General features: G+C 36.9%; 1 protein-coding gene across 4 annotated transcripts in view; it reads right to left on the bottom strand.

The window, feature by feature from the left end:
• Positions 1 to 11,114: 11,114 nt before the first annotated feature.
• The window catches only part of gabrb4 (gamma-aminobutyric acid type A receptor subunit beta4), a 103,571-nt gene continuing 92,667 nt past the window's right edge, over positions 11,115 to 22,018 (bottom strand). For 2 of the 4 annotated variants that reach the window (XM_077545700.1, XM_077545701.1), the window contains exons 8-10: positions 21,495 to 21,751; positions 20,137 to 20,226; positions 11,115 to 18,456 (exon numbers count right to left, since the gene is read on the bottom strand). In XM_077545700.1, coding sequence (XP_077401826.1) covers positions 18,103 to 18,456; positions 20,137 to 20,226; positions 21,495 to 21,751 — 701 coding nt within the window. In that variant the 3' untranslated portion in view covers positions 11,115 to 18,102. The remainder of the gene's footprint in view (positions 18,457 to 20,136; positions 20,227 to 21,494; positions 21,752 to 22,018) is intronic. The other 2 variants (XM_077545702.1, XM_077545703.1) reach the window with 1 other exon arrangement.

The raw sequence follows: 22,018 nt of genomic DNA, 5'->3' as shown, positions 1-22,018 counted from the left end.
GACACACTCGCACCCGTCGACGGGAACGCGCAACTGAGGGGCACAAAGGCGGAAGCGCAAGAACTGAGACGCGGCCCACACGTCGCAAACAGGAAACGGAAACAAAGCTAATGTGGGAAAACCAGGAAGTCCGAAGTCCCGCCTCCTCCGTGGCATATACCCCTTAAAGATCCATTCCATTCCAATGTTTTTATTTTATGCAAGTACATTTAATTTAAACACATTAAAGCCTGCATTAAATAAACAACAGATTGTCCACTGACAAATGAAAAAAGAAACATGTTCAAGAGCCACCAATGGTGAGTAGTAAGGTATGATTTTATTTTATTTTTTTATTTTTTACGTAAATGTAAATGTAACACAGCAAGTGAAGGCCACAACATTTTGAAACTGATTACCTGTAGATGTAATTTATTTTTGTTTAGTAACAGCTCATCAATCTACCTTGCTTGTCAGTCCGGGTCATGGCCGGTGGTAAAGGAATTAATGTCATTTAATCTCCACCTGGCCTTTATTAGTTTGCCTCAAGCTCCTGAAAGTTAAAGCACTGCATCGTGCCGCTTACTGCCGAGGGAGGGAATCACTCCCCGTTGATGCATACTTTATAAATTAAGTTTCACCTTTGTCATTTTCACTCACGACACATAGAAGCCTGCTGATGGGGGGGGGGGGGGGGGGTGATCACACAAGATTAATCGTCTATAGTTAGCAGAAGGGTAACAAAGGTGATTAATGGTGTGAAAAATGTTGATCAGGGGTGAGTGGAGGGGCTAGAGTGGGAGACTGGACAAGTGTCAGGGAGGCTTGTATAGCTTGTTATCTACTTCACCTGCATGATAGGTGAGCAAGGCTGACAGTGTCCTTGGTTCAGCAGCAGCACACTTGACGGAGAAAACGCCTTACTGGAATCACGGTGTTTCCTACTAACCAATACAATGCAATGGATAGCTTTAACTTATTCACTGCCATTGACGGCTATAGACGTCAAAAAATAATTTGTACTATTTCTATAAGTTTCACATTTTTTCCACTTTTGTTAACAAGAGTATGAAAAACTAGAAAAAAATGTATTGTACATTTAGAACAGATATAAAATGTGTGATTAATCGTGGGTTAACTAGTGAAGTCATGTGAATAATTACAATTTAAAAAAAATTAAATTAAAAAAAATTAAATTAAAAAAGAAAATAAAAAAATATTAAAAATGATTGGGATCAGGCAATTATTTTTTTTAAATTGTAATTAATCACATGACTTCAATAGTTAACTCACGATTAATCACAAATTTTATGTCTGTTCTAAATGTAAAATAAAAAAAAATCTAGGTTTTCATACTCTCGTTAACAAAAGTGGAAAAACATGTGAAACTAATAGAAATAGTTCAAATGAATTTTTGACGTCTACAGCCGTCAATGGCAGTGAATGAGTTAATAATGAATACATGCATGAATGATTTCCTCATGCCTCCCAGCATGGCCTGCTGGACCACAGCAGTCTCTCGGGTTACTACTGTCGGGTAGAGTTGCGAGCCGATGATAAATTGGGCCTGCAGCATGTGCTCGGCTGTCTGCTACGAGGACTGTGAGAGCTGGTGGGCCTGCAGCCGTCTCCCTCTCAACCCTGAGTGCTGCTTTCAGTGCAATTCCTCCACACAGACTCAGTCATCCACCCACCACATGCGTTGTTTCCCAGTCAGCAGCCTGTGAGGAGGAGTGAATCAGCACTTTGGTTGGCACTGCAGGAGCGATGACACATGGTGGTTACTTAACACAATTTTATAAAGAATATTTGTAATATAAACTTCCACAATAGCTGATGGTCAAGTAAGTTACTAATTTCTCCTTTCTAGACAGATGCTGGACTGTAAAACAGATGCTTTTAAGGAACAAAGGATGCAGTTCACAAGAAAGCCAGAAGAGGTCAGAAGAGGCTTTTAGATTTAGAGAAGTGCGCGTGGCTGTGCGCGAGTGTCAGACATAATGCGAGGGTGCTGATGGCAGCTGATGAACAAACGCCGAAACTCCTGATGCCCAAAACACAGGTCGCCCCCCCTTAACGAGACCACGTGACTTCTACAGCTGCAAAAAAAAAGCTTTCACAAATCCTCAAGCGCAAATCACAAAGCCACACGCAGTGGTGTGAGACATCATCCGACTTGCGCAGATGCAAGGTAGCCCACTGTGAGCAAATACAGTGACACTGAACTATCATCTTGCATCGGCGTCAAAATGTAAGCAAGGCGGTGCTGCTTCCTTGACGACTGACACAATTGTGCAACTAAATCGTATTAAAAAAAAGTGGAACACTGGCAGTTAAGCGCAAGATCTCCTGATTATTTTGTCAAGTGAGAAATTCACTTCACTGTTGCTATAGGTGACAGAGAATGGATTGCACGGAGGAGAGCGTAGGAACAGTGGACCTTCTTTTGTGTTGCATCAGTATTGCATTTGTAACTTTCCGATACTGCTTGCCGTTATAAAGCATAAAGCACAAAATAATTGTCCCTCAATGGCACATGCTGAACATTTCCAAGTGGTCGATTTAGCCGACTTCTGTGCTAACTATGTTGTTGCATGCAGTGTACTTAAAAATGATGAGGCAATAGTTAGATAGTCGCTTGACTGCTGGATCAAAAACAGCCAATTTGGGTCCACAACTGGACGGACCGGCTAACTTGGGTTAATTAGTTAGTGGGTCTGTTCAGTTTTTGACACAGCAGTTTTAAGGGTGCACTCTTAAGACTGCCGGGTCAAAAACAGCTCAATTTGGGTCAAAAATTGGACCGGCACGCTAATTTGGGTCAATTTGACCCATCTTTCTGTGCTTTGTGTAAAACAACCCAAAGTTAGATCAGTCCAATTTTTGACCCAACAATTTTAAGGATGTAGGAACATTTGGGTTAAAAAATAACCCAATATGGGTCAAAAAGGGTCTGACTTTTTTTTTTTTTTTAAGTTATTCATTTAACCCATAAAGTTGGGTCATGGCTTATTGAAAGCTCCAAAATATTGGGTTATTTTGTGCTAAACAACCCCAAAAGGCTGGATATTCTGCACAGTTGTTTTGAAGGTTACCCATTTGACCCAACTTTCAGGGTTAAATTGATAACTGGAAATTTGGGTTAGTCCCCTTTTGACCCAATTTGGTTTATTTTGACTCAACTATTTTTAGAGGGTACTACCGTATGCATATATGCAGGGCAGGCGTGGATGTCAACCTTGCAACAAGAGTAATCAATACTAAAATAGCAGATATGAATGTGATTAAAAGTCAGAAATATCAACCCAACTATTTGGGTCAATTAGAACCAATACAAAATAAACCAGTTCTTGGGGTTGTTTTGTACAACAGAACCCAACAATTGAACTCAAATTGACCCAAATAATGGGTCAATTTTGAACCACCTCTAAAAACAGTTGGGTAACCAAAAATGGGCTGATACACTTCTTGGGTCAAATTGACCTAACTTTCACACAAAAAAGGAAACAAATTACAAACGTTTTTTTAATTTTTTTTTTAAAAAAAGACTGTTTTGTGCAAAACAACCAATAAAGTTAGGTCAAATTGACCCAAGAAGCGTATGTGTCACTTTTTCACCCAAATTGGGTCATTTTTGACCCAGATGTTTTCAGAGTGTTTGGTGTAAAATGTGCATTCTTGGGAGCATGATGTCACTCACCAAGAAAAAGGACGAACTGGCGGCTGTAATAAACAGCCAGTGGGCTAGCAGGGAATGTAAACTACAGATGACATACGCCCACCATACAAGCACATTTTGGTAAAGCTAACACACAATTTAGCCCTACTATTTTTGGATCTTATTAATTCAGGCCCACTCCTCCTTAAACCCAAATCTGGAAAGTGCAACAGTGACCGAGAACCACGGATGCTCTCAGATTCGTAGGTGTTGATTTTCATTCCAGGGATTGCACACTCGGTATGAACCGCCCCAGCAAATGCTGAAGGTCACAATTCTACGAAGCTATCAAGACCACATCATCCACAAATAGCCGACAAGATCTCCAGGCTACTAAACTGGACATTCTCCATGACTTAAGTGCTTCTAGGATGTCCATAAAGATGATGAACAAGAAGCAATGTGGACCACAAACCTGCTCTAGGGACAGATAAGAACATGCGTCGGAACACCCCTACAGAACTATGTGGTGAAATGTGACACCATTTAATGCTTTTTCCAAGTTCATAAAGCACATGTACATTACTTGGGTTTACTGAGATGAAGATATTATGTTAGACCTTTTGCTGCAGGGGGGGTAAAAAAAAAAAACAATCTTCACAAATCTGAAGATCAGGTGACGGCTGGACTCTTCCCTCCAGTCCTCTGACTTCCTATAGACTTCCTATTGTTGAAACACACCCTTCTTGAAAAAGGGGGACCATCACGCATGTATGCCAACCCTTAGGCAAGTGTTAGGACAACATCACAGTGTGCCTCTCATCTATGAACATTATCAAGTGTACAATAACATATTTTATGAAAGGATGGTGCCTTCCAATAAGTTTAAAGAAGTTTAGAATCCGTAAACATTTTTTTTTTGCTGTATTTGGCAGGGATGTGCGAGTACCGATGTCAATATCGGTATTGGGCCGATACTCAGCCTTATTTCACTGCATCGGTACTTGGGACGGCCGCTTTACGATCATGAACGGCTAAAAATGCTATATTGTGATATGGCCTTTCTTTAAAATGATCTGTCATTGTTTTTTTGGGGAAATTCTATGTGTCTAAAGTACTAGTACTATCAGTACTTGGTATTGACTACTAAAGAGTTGATGACTCGGTCTGAAAAAAAGTGGTGTCGAACATCCCTAATGCTTGGTATTGACATTAACAGCATTTTAATGTCATACACAGCGCACAATGACGATATACTGCATTCTCTCTGGGTCACCTGACTGAATAACAGGTTATTGTACTACCTACACTATATACATGACATTAATAAATGATGATGGAATGGGATTTGATTTAGTGGTCCTGTGATGGTCACATGGCATAAGCAAGATAGAGTACATTATATGTTAATATTTTATTTGCATTATTGCGTTTCCATTCTTGTTTATATTCTCTCTTTGCAAATTCTCCTTGGAGAACTCCAATGCAACATGGCTTGACATTTTATCATAGTGGATGCATTTATTGAAAGAGCTTGATTTTACTGCTTATTGACTGAATAATTGATGATTAAATTTTTTTTTTTTTTGTGGGTTTTATCTACCTGCCAAGTCAAGAAAATATATTTTTTGCTATATCTGTTGTCTTTCTGTGGATGGATGAAGTCAAATCTTGTCTTAGTATAATTTGATTTGAAGTAGGGGTGTCAAACTTTGTGTGCTAATTTTGAGTTAATTTAAAGTTTTTTTAAAGGCACAATTTTTTTTTTACGCACGATTAATGACCGCAGACACGTCCATGTCAAAGTTTAGCAGCAAAAAAAAAAAAAAGCATATATTTGTGGAGACTAGGGTCAAATTGTATTTTAAAATTAAAAAAATGCTAAAAGTTACTTCATATTAAAGATTAGTTGATTAATATGAAAAGAAAAATTCACTGAGCTGTCGCCAACGTCTTACAAAATTATGCCATCTAGTGGCAGAAAAATTACCTCAACACAAACCAATATCGCACTTTTTTTTTTACAGTACATCTTTTTAATTTGAAATCAATTTGATGAGTTATTATGAAATGACTAAAATATGCAGCCATATTTCTATTAGTTTAACTTTTTTCCACTTTTATGTTAACTCATTCACTGCCATTGACAGCTATAGATTTTTGAAAAAAAATAATTTTAGTTTAACATTTTTTCCCCATTTTTGTTAACAAGAGTATGAAAACCTATCATTTTTTGTACATTTAGAACAGATATAAAATTTGTGATTAATCGTGACTTAACTAGTGAAGTCATGTGATTAATTACGATTAGAAATTTTAATCGCCTGATGCCGCTAATTATTAATAATCTTTTCTTTAAAAAAAAAAAAACAATTTTTTTGTTTAATTTTTAATAATCTTTTCTTTCTTTTTTTTAAAGAAAAGGTTAGTAAAAATTAGTGGCGCCAGGAGATTAACATTTTTAATTGTAATTAATCGCATGACTTCACTAGTTAACTCACGATTAGTCACAAATTTTATATATGTTCTAATACAACAAAAAAAAATCTAGGTTTTCATACTGTTGTTAACAAAAGTGGAAAAAAAATGTAAACTAATAGAAATAGTTCAAATGAATTTTTGACGTCTATAGCCGTCAATGGCAGTGAATGACTAAGTGAAAACTAAGAAAAATCCTTTTTTTTTTTGCACATTTTATTGTACAACTGGAACAGGTATAAAATTTGCGATTAATCGTGAGTTAACTTTTGAAGTAATGCAATTAATTAGGATTAAACATTTTAATCACCTGACACATAATTTGAAGATATTGAAAGGTACCCTGACAAAAAAAAAAATCTGAACACTTTAATTACCTTTTTAAAGGTCATAATAATGGATGTTCCAGTATTATTCCATCGGTCACCTTTAGTGTCTTGGTCCAGTCAATCATCAATCGATGAAGACTATTAAACAAAGCCAAGTGAACAAACCAGAATTCCAAGTCACTAAGTCTAACCGCTGCCACTTTCCTTTCTTTCAACACAGGAACAGCCATCAATTCCTGACCCATGTTAATGCATCTTTTCAATATTTGATGTTGGTATATGGAGTGCTGACAATTGAACACGGAAATGGAAAGCACATTACATGGCACTGCTTCAGTGGCTCCGTATCCATCTGCTGAACAGTGGTATGCACTCTCGTTCGGAAAGAGCCTACCTGTGCAAACAAAGACACAAAGTACAGGCAAATTCAGCAGCAGCAGCAGCGGCGGCAAACTCGCTTCCTTTATCGTTTATTGTCAACATTGAAAGAATCAAACATTTCAATTTGTGCATGATGTCCTTGCGGCATATGCTACATGGGGATGTTTTTTTCATCAGCTTGATGGTATAAAAAGGATTTTTAGTACAAGTTAGAAATTATTGATACAGCTTTGGTCCTCGAAAGGTGAACTCACTTAGCAGCGTAATCAACTGTCCAAGTTCCCTGTACAGGCCTTTGTGAGTAAATTAAAAGAAATCAATTAGATGACTCTAAGCTGAACGTTAAATCTGCCTCATGTCTTGTGGAGGACTTGCAACCCTGACCGAAGAAGGTTCAGGGCACAAAAATCATTTTTTGGCATAACAGTAAAATTATATTACTCGTTTTTAGGAGCTCAATATTCCGTCTTTTCTTTTAAGTATCTATCGGTGACTAGTTCAAGTAAATTGCATTTCATAGACAGTTGTTAAAGTGGATGGCAGACAAAGTAGTGATGTACTATAAATTTGGACATTAAGTTGGAAAATCAATAGCAAAAATGGAATGTCCAGGCGTGGCTATTGTAGTTTTAAATGCAGAATTGTGTGTTTCTGTTGATTTTCGTGATGCATTCAAGCACACTGACTCCTCGCTAAAGCATGACCAGATGACTCCATCTAGAATTAAACATTCATTTACACAACACTATGACTTCTTGAATGCAGCACTCTATGACCTGCTCACATACGGGTGATATCGACTGTCCGGGTATTAAAGTCTGGTTATCTCCTTGGAATCCATATTTGACCCCTGACCTTCAATTAGTCTTGCTAATATGTGTAGAATCTCATTGTTCAAAGCTCAAGAAGAAGAATTACGGACATTGATAAATTGTTTGACATTTAAAGGGTTTCGACCTAATGACAATGAACTTTTTCATTTTAATACGCATGTAAACAGCAAGCGTTTGATGTTTGAGTATTCAAATGATGTTCAAGTTGTTATCTCAAGGCATAATGTCTGGAAACGTGGATTATTGTGCTTGCATGGCTTCTTTTGTTCAAACACCAGCGCCACCGGAAGTCAAACTGCAAGTGTCGCTTTAAGCTGGGGATTCTGTATGCTTTGTGGAAATCCTCCCCGCTGCATGTCATTTGTATGCACTTGCACACATCATTTACACGAGGTCGCAGGTCCTGAGCCATATGACGGTGAAGGATAAGCATCGCGGAACATCTTGCCTCAAAAACCATTACTGATACCCAGAATAGATGACTTTATACAATGATATGATGCTTGGTAACAACTTTAACTCATTAACTGCCATTAACGCCTATAGACGTCAAAAATTCATTTGAACGATTTCTATAAGTTTCACATTTTTTTCCACTTTTGTTAAAGGTATGAAAACCTAGATTTTTTTTTATTGCACATTTAGAACAGATATAAAATTGGTTATTAATTGTGAGTTAACTAGTGAAGTCATGCGATTAATTACAATTAAAAAAAATGTAATCACCCGACGCTCCTAATTTTTTAATAATCTTTTCTTTTTTTAATCGTGAGTTAACTAGTAAAGCCATGCGATTAATTACTATTTAAAAATTGAATCATCCGACAACCCTAATTTTTAATAACCTTTTCTTAAAAAAAGAAAAGATTTATAAAAATAAAAAAATAATTAAGGGCATTAGGCGATTAAAATTTGTTATCTTAATTAATTGCATGACTTCACTAGTTAACTCACGATTTTATATCTGGTCTGAATATAATTTTTTCTAGTTTTCATACTCTTGTTAGCAAAAGTGGAAAAAATGTTAAACTAATAGAAATAGTTCGAATGAATTTTTGACGTCTATAGCCGTCAATGGCAGTGAAAAAGCCCATTCTAATATATATATCTTTTATATAAGTAATAAGATTGCAAGTGCACGCAGATGTTATACGCCTATCCATCCATTTTCTAAACAGCTAATCCTGTTTAAGGTCGCAATGGGGGGGGGGGGGGGGGTGATGTTGCACGAAGGACGTGTCAGGCCGGCAGTCTATCACAGAGATAACACGTGTGTAGTCACTCACATTCACACTCACGTTCGCACCTTCGAGCCATTTCAAGGTCTCAAGTGGACGACCATGTGGGGAAGAAGCCAAGAAGGCCTGAGAAGATTGGGCTTGTCAGCTGTCACTGACCTGCTTGTCTACATCTCCACATGTAATAATGCACTGACGTTAGACATCAAAACAAAGCATCTTGGATGTTTATTGGAATCTATATATAAAGGCTGCGGCAATTACGTTTATTAATGTGGTCGACAACTCTAAACACGTACAAAAACCAAAATATTCTCTTATTCTCCTTGTTAAAAACCCGCACAGGAAAGCTGAGCCCCTTTTCTATCCCGAATATTTGGTCGAACAAACACATTCGGAGTATCTTGAAAAGATTATTGGTTTGTTTTCTGCACATGCTTTGTTTGCAAGGAATCTTAATCTTTTGAGTACAGGACTTGTATGTGCGGCGGTCATTTTACGTTGCCACTTGCTAAGTGAGCCTAGCTTGAATAGGTAGATTTCTCTGTGGCATTTCACGTTATTTTAAGTCTAGGGCGAAAATGTCACACAGTTTATATATATATAAATATATATATATCTATAAACTCTCGCATGTAGACGGTTTACCCAAAGTTTCAGAAACTGGAATTTTGACCTTAACTCATTCACTGCCATGAATTCATAAAAAAGAAAAAAAAAGAAAAAAAGATTATTAAAAATTAGGGGGCGACCGACGATTAACATTTTTATTTAATTGTAATTAATCGCATGACTTCACTAGTTAACACACGATTAATCACAAATTCTATATCTGTTCTAAATGTACAACAACAAAAATTCTAGGTTTTCATACTCTTGTTAGCAAAAGTGGAAAAATATGTTAAACTAATAGAAATAGTTAAAATGAATTTTTAACTTCTATAGCCGTCAATGGCAATGAATGAATTAAAAAAAAAAAAACATTATTAAAAATTTGGGGCGTCAGGCCATTAAAATTTGTAATCAGAATTAATTGCATGACTTCACTAGTTAACTCACAATTAATCACAAATTGTATATCTGTTCTAAATGTACAATAAAAAAAATTCTAGGTGTTCATACTCTTGTTAACAAAAGTGGAAAAAAATGTTAAACTAATAGAAATAGTTAAAATGAATTTTTGACGTCTATAGCCGTCAATGGGAATGAATGAATTAAAAAAAAAAAACATTATTAAAAATTTGGGGCGTCAGGCGATTAAAATTTGTAATCAGAATTAATTGCATGACTTCACTAGTTAACTCACAATTAATCACAAATTGTATATCTGTTCTAAATGTACAACAAAAAAAAATTCTAGGTTTTCATACTCTTGTTAACAAAAGTGGAAAAAAATGTTAAAATAATAGAAATAGTTAAAATGAATTTTTGACGTCTATAGCCGTCAATGGCAATGAATGAAAAAAAAAAAAAAATTATTAAAAATTTGGGGCGTCAGGCGATTAAAATTTGTAATCATAATTAATTGCGTGACTTCACTAGTTAACTCACAATTAATCACAAATTGTATATCTGTTCTAAATGTACAACAAAAAAAATTCTAGGTGTTCATACTCTTGTTAACAAAAGTGGAAAAAAATGTTAAACTAATAGAAATAGTTAAAATGAATTTTTGACGTCTATAACCGTAAATGAGTAAACCAGAATAAAACATTGCTGTTTTTTTATACAGTGCACACGTTTCCAAAGCATCTCTACTATCAATAGGTAAAATCAATGAGCTGCTTCCACCTGCAATTCATTGTTTCGCATGAGCAACACAATGTTTTAGATGTCTCACTCCCACATTAATTCTCCTCGGTTCCAAGTGCACTCTCCCATTTCGAGGCTGTTCTGTACTCTTCACCTTCAGCATGGAAATACTTCAGTTCAAGTGTGCATCCCGGGAAGAGCAAAATCCAAATGTGCAAGTGTACCTGTATCTGCTGTCCTGCCCTCTACAGGAGTGCCAACAATGAGTTTTCAACTGCAATGCATTGTCCTTCAAACAAACCAAATTCATTATCTGCTAGTTAGTGTGTCCTCTAAGTTTTGACTGCCCCCCCAAAATGCTGCAGTCACATCTGCAGTAAATTAGATGACTTATTTGACAATTCCATTGGAATTCAATTCTTAACATTCTCTCTTATTTGTTTAATTTATGGTGAGCGCCCCGACAAAATGTCAGAACACCGATCTTCGATTCCTGATGCTCCCGTTTTTATGCATCATCATCAGATATTTACCTTTTGGGGACTAACATTGCGGGAGAAACTTCAGGCCAACTAAAATATAAAGAAGTGATGTTTGATTAGTCCTCAAAGGGTAAATGAAAAGACATAACTTTCTTTACTGTATAAGCCTTTATTTGTAAAAAGTCTGTTATTTGAATGATAACCCTTTTTTTTTTTTTAATATACCACATACTTGAACACCTTGTATTTGTAAAAAACAAAAAAACAAAACAAAACACATTTTGTTTAAACACCTAAAAAAGCTGATTGACACCATAAACATTAATTTGCACTGACAAAATAAATAAATAATACAATATCATACCACACAAATGTTGATTCCCATGGGTACCGATACTCCAAATGAAATCAAACACCCCATTAAACAAAAGAAATAAGCTCTCCAATGTGAACTTAAAAAAAAAGAAAAAAAAAAGCATTTTTTCTTCCGGTGCCAGTTATATCTGAATGACATTTTCTGTCTCATGAATAAACAACAACAAGGATAACAATCCATGACAAATGTAACAAATACAACAAATAATAAGTGAACACAGGAATGAAACAAATCATGTTGTAATTTATAGCGTAAAAAATGTAAGGGGCTGGTTTTGTTCATTTTGTGTGCGTGCGTGCGTGCGTGCGTTTTGCCAATTTCTACTAAGAGTGCTTAATTGTGAGCTGGTCTCCAAACAGGGAGGCACACTGACGTATAACTGGGAAGCTTCTGGCAATTATCGCCATACAGCAATCAACAACAGACAATAAAAACCAAAGGCAGCTCCTCACGGGAAAAATACGGGGAACGCCCGCTCGGTGTGCAATCGCATGGCTTATGTCGGATGCCACAGGTGGAGCATCCTTTACATCCTTTGCAGCTGAAAGGGTGACTGAAGTGGATCAAACCACGTTTCCAAATTCAAAACAAGCAGCAGTACATTTTGCCATTCACATGAATGCCAACGTTTCATGTTAACATTTGATCTCATTTATATGTTTTGATTAGGAAAGATTTGAATAGAGCTGGCGGTAAAACAAGTGCAACAATTGCAGCATGTAAACACTGGATCTTTCGTCTCCTGGCTGCGGTGATGAATCATACGATGCCGAGTTAAAAAAAAAATAGGACTAGATCGAGAACAGAAACCTTCCAGAGGTCAGGAAATGCTAAATGAAATTGTGGTGTACACAAAATAATGAATGCACCAACTAAAGTTCTTCCAACAGTGAGAAGTCTGCATGTCAGCCTTGGTCTGGGCTTTGGTGGATGAAATTTTCCTGCTTCATTCTGATTTCATTCTCTCAGTTGTTTTTGGTACATTTCTCGGATTAGAGTGGAATTTGTCAAAATGACGCGTTTCCATTTCACATCATTGTGTCATTTGTGCACATAAAAAAAAAAACAGTTTGTTATTTATTTGACCACGTTGCAAATGCTTTGGCAGATCTGTGGAAATGGTTATGAACAATTCTCAACTATTTCTGACATTATTAAAATGGCTGAATTGTCTCACACCACACAAGATTTTCAAGTCAAGTCTTATCGCCATTCAAATGTTTTGAAAACTTTAAATTGAAGTCAAAGCCCATTTCTATTTACAACAACATGTTCTATGTTCTGTAAACTGAAAATTCCGTAGTGTTGCTTTAAGCAGCAAAATCCACTTAAAATAAATAAATAATCCATCTCAGGGGACGGACATTTTGCCACTTGTTGTCGACTAAAGAGGACATCACAGTTGCTCAGTAGTCACGACCAATCATGGCTCCACTGTTTTTTGAAACTGGGCAGTGATTGGTCATTACCTTAGCCCTGGGCAATTGTGATGTCATTTTCATTTTTTCTTTTTTTGAGAGAGGGCTCAGTATTGTTCATTCGGTAATCTTACGTCATCATCATTGCTTTTTGTATGTGCGTGAGTATGTGCATGTGCGGGTGTGTGTGTGTGCAAATGTGTGTGTGTGTGAGTGTGTGCTCATAAATTCATCTAAAACCTATCAAAAATCCCATACCGTTCACCTAAACTGAAAAACTTCAGAATCCAGCTAGAGTCATGAAGTTGTCAGGAGACCCGAGGAAGGATCAAAGAAAAGAAAGAAAAGTGAAAATCCAGCCCCGACCAACACCTACTACCCACCGGGTTACCAACCAGATGTCATTTTCAGATGGCAGCAAGTGACAAAATGGCCGCCCCCTGAGATGGATAAAAACGGTTGGATTTTGCTGCTTAATTCATATTTCACAAACCCAATATAAATCAGAAACTTGTGTTTAGACTAATGGGGGCTAATATAAAAAAATATTGGATAGAAAATTTTGGGTGACCTTTCAGCTAATTAAGTGAAAATGCGCCAAACGAACATGCGATTTAGCCTGTTTGCATTTTTGCGAATATTGGGAGGAGAGAAGACTGCATGGCTTCTCTCTGCCACAAGACACTCAGCTTAGAGTCAATAAAAGATTCATATTCGCTTATTTTACTAATTCCAGAAATATTTGAATTTCATCATCCCCCAAACATACTTTTGTGTCTAAAATATGTGTGACGTTTTTTTTTTTAAAAAGAAATGCTCTTAAGTGTTTTGCAAATGTCAATTCTGATCTGAGAAATGTACCAAAGCGACTGAGAAAAAAATGTCAAGTGTGCTCTCCGCCAATAATTACTTATTCTTATTATCCGTTTGCAACTGGAAGTCATAAAGACAACTTTTTTGGAATGTGTTTTTTAAGTCATTCCAAAAAGCTTTACTTGTATTTTTTGTGCGTGTTTATCTCATACAAAATAATTGTCGGGGCCAAATGCTGAAAAGTGGTAATGTTAGGCCAGGTTTACAGTTCTAATTTTGAATGACATGAAGAAAGTCATAATTTTGTGATAATAATGTTGGAATATTACAAAAAAAAAAAAAAAGCATTTGCCCACGTTAGGGTAAAGACTGTCAAGTTTATTAGAGGTTTCAATAATATCATTAATATTAATTTCGGTAAATCTGCTCATTTTCTTTTTGGCCTCAGCACTCGTTTTTTTTTTTTTTGGGCAGGAATTAATTTACCCCTTACTACCCTAGACATGCTTTAGCTGAACATATTTACTTCTGCACATGTTAAGATCTATTGTTGGCAAGTGAGCAGCTGCACGAGGACTTGGCTACGTACCTTGCTTAAGGGCACACATGATAGCTTTTTTTTTCGGGGGGGAGGAACAGGAAAGAACATCCCACTCGCCTTCTTAAGGCAGATCCTGCTCCTCTAGTCGCTATAAGCCTGCTTGGCCATAATGCCCTTTTTTCTGAAGGAAAAAAAAAAAATCTATATTTAGATATAAATTTGAAAAAAAAAAAAGGTGATCTGTGATTGGTTGATGGCTGAGGTAAACGCTGCAAGTACACTGTGCTGAATTTTCCTGTAAATCCTCTACAGTTGGTTCGGATGCGGTGACTTTGGCAAAGTACAACTCGAAAATGTCATTCAAGTCGACGCCATCCCATGTGCTGACAGTGAGCCAAAAGCCTTAAGTCAACATTAGCTTTGCACTTGTGGGGACGGACGAACCTCAACAGTCTCCACAAACTCCATCACTGTGAGAGGACTTGTTGAATTCTCCATTATTTTGTCAACTTTTTTTTTCTTCTTCTTCTTGATTCGTTTGCTGAAATATGCCAATGCTAGAGAAGCTGTCCATGCCATTAGCAGTGAGGCTAGTTGGTATTTACGAACTGCCGTGTTTTTGTTCATGCATTAAGAAGTATTAAGTGAAAGATATCATATTTACAGTACAATTCACATGTAATTACACATATACACTAGAGGCAAGAAAAATTCACATTGAACTCAGATCAACACCACCCCCCCCCCACACCCCCTTCCACACCTTGAACATGTGTTAAATGAACAAAAAGCTCCATCTTGTAGAAACACATGTACTAATAGTAAATCGTTAAAAATAAGGTCCTTACAGCTGTTGGGATGAATGTGCGAATTCCACACCCAGAAAGCCGTGACAGGTAAATATAATGTGATGCATGCAAGGGCTGTTTTTGTTAATGTAAAGGAGAGTGAAACATTTGATACTCGAGTTATTTTTCAAATACAAACACAAATACTTTTCTTGCAATTAACTTTTGCTTTTTTTTTTTTTTTTTTTGCAAACAACCATCACATTGCCTTTGTAAAGAAATTACCAAAAATAAAACTGCAATATACGCGAACTGTGCCTGCACAATCCTTACCACCTTTTTCTATAATGATCAATGATATGAAGGACATCTGAAATATGCTAAACAAAAGGTAAAAATAATAAAATGTTCGACTTGACAAATTAACTCTTTGACTGCCAAAAACTTTAAACAACGTTTAGTAAAATCCTATGGAGGAGTGCCAAAGACGTTAAAAGACGTTTTTTTTTTTCAAAACAGAGGTGAAACTAACCATTTTCTATTGTTGATTACTGAAAAATGGAATAAGGTAGAAACAAACTTTTTTTTCTGATGAAAGATGAGAGTCCAATCTTTCATTTGGTAGTATGTGTGTTTCCATAGTCCAAACACATAATTTTCTGTGGACCTTGAAAGATCAGTCAAAAATGCTTAAATCGGCTGGCACCCACGGCATCCCTTTTCTGAAAACGTCGGAATAAATACAGTATATGGTGTGGGGCTGCAATACAGACATTCCAATTGCAAATAGTGTCAAATTGGCACATTTTAACAAAAGTGGGAGTATGTATACATATATATATATATATATATATATATATATATATATATACACACATTTGTGACTTACAGGATGGACTCATTTATTATGATGTCACTACAAAAGGTGAACAAAAAGAAGCACTCTGACAGCAAGAACGTTAGTGGACAATCTCCTCTCATAAATTGTTATTGTTATTGTTTTCCAATCAGCATTATATCCCGGCGACACCTTACGCATGCACACTGCGTGCTTTTTAGGAGATGCCGTTTTATTCAAGAAAACTGTATTTTACTAGACTTCAGTCTTCCATATTCATGTCTTTGTTTCATATCTCACATTTTCTATTGAATATCTTTTTTGAAATCACTATATGCAATCAATAATTCTTAATTTTTTTGCACTCAGGTCCTATGTCAGTGACCTTTGACCTCACAAATTATCTGGTTGAAGGGACAAAAGTCGCCACAGGCACTCCTCTTGGAGTTATTATGCTGCAATAAGTTTCAATTTTCATGTCCTGAACGTGTAATGGCCGCCGTGTTGTAATCCATAGTGGTCATAATTTTTATGCGTATGATGCTGCTACAATGCAATTGAAAATGATGATAAGCTTTCCTCGAGTTATAAACAAAAACAAATGTCTGCTACACAGTCTAGGCCTTCAAATTGTTTCACCCCTGAAATATCGTTGAAGTGTGTTTTTTGGGGGGGGGGGACAGTACAAACCAGACAACAATGACAGTTTAAATTTTCCAGTCTGAATCCAACTTAGAAGCTACATTTTGCATTGCAAAACAAAACAAAACAGGACAGGACTACTATTGGCTCTCACTTCAATTTGATACAATTAAACGCACTGTTTAGCTCCAACACAGTATTAAACTTGTGGGTTTGTATGTTTGTCTTCAAAATGTTCCATCCCTCCTATTTGCGTTCTTTTAACTATTTCAGTTATGCCAACAGGTCCAATACTGATAAGATGCCCAACATACCAATAAACTATGAAAACTACATAAAAACAAACAAACAAACTGTGGCCTGATATGTCAACTTGTTGAATATACAAAATTGTTATATTTTTACTATGGATTGGTTCCAACGAATCACAAAAGGCGACACATCACTCCCACCCCAGGCCCCGCCCACCCATTTCCTTTTTCACAAAAGCAAGAATGACATCCATGAACGCCGCATCTAAAGCGCATGTAACTCAATCAACAAGAGGAAAAAAACATTACAAATATATTTTCATGAGAATACTTAATGATAAATGTACACAATATTTTCCCCCAAACAATCAAAAATGAACCACGTGAAACTTTTAGCTTTGATCTCGTAATGCCCTTTTCAGAACATTGTCCGACACTCTGAAATCACAGTATTTTTCAAGACAAAATCATATCTACAATGATCAGCACTTGTTTTGAACCATAAATAAAAGTAGACCCCGCCGCCCTCCCTTCACCTGAAAATATAATTCAACGTTTACTTTAACTCTGGTGCACAAATGTGACGGTCAAACATCACGTGATTGATGTCTGATCACTAGAACGCTACCACTTGAAATAAAATATAAAATTTAAAAAAATAACACATATTCCAAACAAGGTTGCTGTACATGGTGGAATCGGAGATTTTCGTGCACTTTGTATTCATGGGCTACATGGGTGGAGAAGGTGAGGGGGCGGGTGCGGGGGCGGGGGAGGTGTTCGAGGACCTTGCTCAGCCGTTGCCTGACCAGACAAGCCAGCGCTGATTTCATGAGCTGCAGTAGAGGATTTCTGATTACAACAAGAATCAATAAAAAGTCAATGGGGGCGTCTTCTCTCCCTCAAGAGCTCTCGCTTCTCTCTCTCTTTTTTTTTTTTTTTAAATTCTTTTTCCCATTTTTAGTAGCAAAAATACCATGCAGTCTGTAGTTCCAAAAATCCCTGCGGGGGGGATCTTGTGTTTGTTCGTTTGTTTCAGGAGAAAAAAAGAACTCAAAACCTTGAAATTCTTCTCACAATTCTTTTTTTTTTTTTTTTTTAAACATTCAAGTCATCCTATTAATACTTTGTACAGCAGAAAAGTCCTTCAGGTTTCATGTGTGTGTATATATAAATATAATATACTGTATAGAAATATGCATATACATATGTTCAACCTGTATGTGTATACATATTTTAGAACTGTATCAAAGCCAATTTAATGTGCTCTCAAAATATGGCCCATGATTCCTAGTGGGATGCACATCAATTCACATAGTACAACCAGTAGATTAGGTTGAAAAATCCAAACGTGATCGGGAATATGACCCGGGACCACTTGTCAATGGTGCTTACATCTGACAGGTTTGGGATTTTCAACTTGAGCTTGGACGAGCGCCGCCGTAGTCGGCAGTTGGCCCGGCTCCGCATAGCGCTCCGATCCAGCGAGTGGTGGCTGAAGCCATCTCGGGGCGCCATGGGCTTCCTGAATTGGACCCCGGAGCTCTCAAAGGACATGACGGAATTCCGAGAGTCACTGACGCTGCTTCCCACGTCGGAAGGCATCACCTCGTTGTTCATTTCCAGAGTGGTGAGGAGAATGTTGCCGTATGCGTCCACCTGTGGATGTGGGGAGACGGGGGGCGTCAATGCGGGCTTGTTGCCAAAGACGTCGGCAAAATATCCCAAAATTGTTCAACTCCACTAAATCCTACACCGATTTTCAAACGTAAGCAAAATGCAGAGGTGTCATGGAATGTTATTTCTAGCATGCCAAACAATAGCTTTTGCATTCAGACCTACATGAGCGAAGTGCAAACCCTGGTTCCAAAACATCTGCGATATAATTGGTGAAGGTGACTGGCTTAGGCAATGTTGAGTATGGGCAGTCAACCCAAACATAATATTTTCAATAATAAGTTCTACACAGCCCATTTCGTCTAAACATGCATTCTGATTAACTCATTCACTGCCATTGACGGCTATAAACGTCAAAAATTCATTTGAACTATTTCTATTACTTAAAAAAAAAAATCTACTTTTGTTAACAAGAGTATGAAAACCTAGACATTATTATTATTTTTTTAAATTTATTTTTTATTTTTTTAAAGAAAAGATTATTACAAATTAAGGGTGTCAGGCGATTAAATAATTAAAAATTAGGGGCGTCAGGCGATTAAAATTTGTAATTGTAATTAATCGCATGACTTCAATAATTAACTCACGATAAATCACACATTTTACATCTGTTTTAAATGTACAATCATTTTCTTCTAGGTTTTCATACTATTGTTAACAAAAGTGGAAAAAAAAGTTAAACTAATAGAAATAATTCAAATGAATTTTTTACGTCTATAGCCGTCAATGGCAGTGAATAAGTTAATATTGCATTTATGGAATATGAGTTAAGCAGTAAAACGAACCAGTTTTTTATCCATCTCAGGGAGCAGCCATTTTGCCACTTGCTGTCGAGGGAAAATGACATCACAGTTGTTCAGGGCTCAGGCAACGACCAATCACGGCTCACCTGTACTCTGAAGCCGAGCCGTGATTACCCAAGCAACTGTGATGTCATTTTCAGGTGACAAAATGGCTGCCAATTAACTTGGTGCTGCTTAACTCATATTCCACAAACATGAATACTGTTTTTAGACTGGTGGGGGCACATACAACATATTTTTGGATTGACGCCCCTTTCAAGGCATAGGCCTACTTCACGTGTTTAGCCCTTTTTTCAGCAGTGAAACATTAATATTTTGTCTATAATTAATTTGCTATTTTCACTATTTTTCACGTCCAATTAATGGCTCTTAAAATTTTTTACAACTTTTTGTGAACTAAAAATTACATCACATGTTCTTAGGCCTCAGTTAAAGAGCAATTAAGGCTCACCTGTTGTCTGGGTTTGGTCATGTGACGTTCACAAGCTGAGCCGTGATTGGTCGTGACTCGTTACCTGAGCCCTGAGAACGTGTGATGTCATTTTCAGTCGACAGCAAGTTGCAAAATGCATTTTTTAAAAGGTACTAATTGTACATGAAAAATAATTTTCAACAAAAAAGGATATTTTTACTGCTGAAAATGGCTAAATAAGTATCCGTTAATTTATCCTTTTTGGGCTATGTTGCTTATATCAGCTTTAGAATTGAAAAAACATTCTGAACAGACAAATTGTATTTGAAAAGTATTGATGGCAACCAGCTATTTTGGAATCAGTTTGGCACTTCAACAACTTCAAGCAAGTGAATTAATTATAGTGAAGGATGGCCTACAGCTTATATGATTTCTAAATACATGTACCCCAACTTTTCTTTGTTCCTCGAGATACAGATTTCTTCGCTGTGTAAATGACCTGAAGGTGTTGGTTTGAAACGGCACGGAAATGGAGTCCTTGCAATGTGAAAGAAAAATGAAGAGAACATTAAAAAACGACTATCAAAAACTGGCAAGTAAGCACATTTTCATTCGGTTACACAATGCATTCAAGACAGTGAAGCTTAGCATTAGCATCTTAGACACAGAAACAGGAGGCGTCATTCAGTCTGACCGTTCTACCTAAAATCTCATTACTAGGCTCAAAATAAGCGATTTTGCGTTGCAGTTTGCGAGTCAAAATTTGGATTATTGCACCTCATTATATTACATCCACGCACGGGGGTCAACCTTCGTACTTCTGCCAAACAGCTAGCTACCAGCAAGCTTTGCTGACTACTACAAGTACTGGGGCTAAACACATTGTGGGCTCGCTCCCACCTCATTAAGAATCAACTCTATAACGGCTAATAAGCTAACATCTGGTAAGTATCGTTCGTACGAGAAGATGACGAGGAAAGACGGAGAAGCCATGCTAATTGCTAAGCTAACCTAGGCTAGTATAGCAAAATTGAGTGCTTGCAGTGATCAAGTCCACTTTTCACAGACATCTGGCTGGGACTGCGTAAAAGCGAGGCACATCCAACTTTGAACAGCAGGCAAATTAATAAGTGTTTGGACTCCGGAGAGAAGAAAGTCTACCTACTAAACAGAACCGGAAAGGGAAATTAATTACGCTATGCTGTGCGCCATACAGAATTACATTATAGTATATCTTTTTTCTTTCTTAATTGAATGTTATACACTGTGAATTTAAGAAATACAAATGATTGATTATGTAAAAAAATAAAAACAATTGTTTATTAGTTATATGGTCATATTCCTATTATAAACACTTGCTTCAGGTCCCTAGCTAGGATTATTGGCAACAAAGTGATTGATTCGCAAAACTGCTCCGCACAGGAAAAAAAAAAACGTTTTGAGCCTTGATCATTATCATGCTGTATTTCGTTATGCATGTTAACTACAAGGTAGCGGGGGTGAGAATGAATGAAGCCAACAAGTGACAACCACCTAAATAAGAAATGAGAATGTTTATACCACTGTTGAGCTCAACGAAAAGGGGCTATGTTCGATAAAAAGCAATCAGTGCTTGAGGAAAAAAAAAGCAATGGATGATGACTGGTGAATTAGCAACTGAGCTTCGAGAAGATTATTCCCATAAGGGATGTAAATAAAATATCTGGCTAAAATATTTAAAAATATGCAACTTCTTTTTGTCTACTTAAAGTCTGACTGACATAATGAGGTGGAATATAGTAGAGGCAGCAGACAAAGATGCAAACCTGTTCCCTTAGGCGCTTCTCTTCGTATCGTGTGCGCTCATTGTTGACTTTATTCAGCCTTTCATTGATTTTCTTCTGTTGTGCCGGGCCGCGGCCAAAGAACACATAATTTACAAAGGCATATTCGAGCAGGGCCAGGAACACAAACACAAAACAGCCCATGAGGTAGACGTCGATGGCTTTCACGTAGGGGATCTTTGGGAGAGTCTCCCTAAGGTGGGTGTTAATTGTTGTCATGGTGAGCACCGTTGTCACACCTGAATACACCAACACACACACGGGCACATAAATCAGTATAAGACACATTATTTCATCTTGTGTCCCAGTAGCAAAATGATTGCGTAAAATGTCCCTTTCACTTGAAAACTAAAAACTGAATTAGGCTTTTTATACACACATATTCGCTTATATGTTTCGTCATGTGACAATATTGTCAACATTTTTTTTTATAATTTTTAAGACTTGCGCAAGAAACAATAAAAAATATATATGATAAAATGTCACAAGAATGTGCTTATGATACC

The sequence above is a fragment of the Vanacampus margaritifer genome, chromosome 16 (assembly GCF_051991255.1).
Source record: "Vanacampus margaritifer isolate UIUO_Vmar chromosome 16, RoL_Vmar_1.0, whole genome shotgun sequence".
Classification (NCBI taxonomy): Eukaryota; Metazoa; Chordata; class Actinopteri; order Syngnathiformes; family Syngnathidae; genus Vanacampus; species Vanacampus margaritifer.
This window is presented reverse-complemented; position numbering and strand designations above follow the sequence as displayed.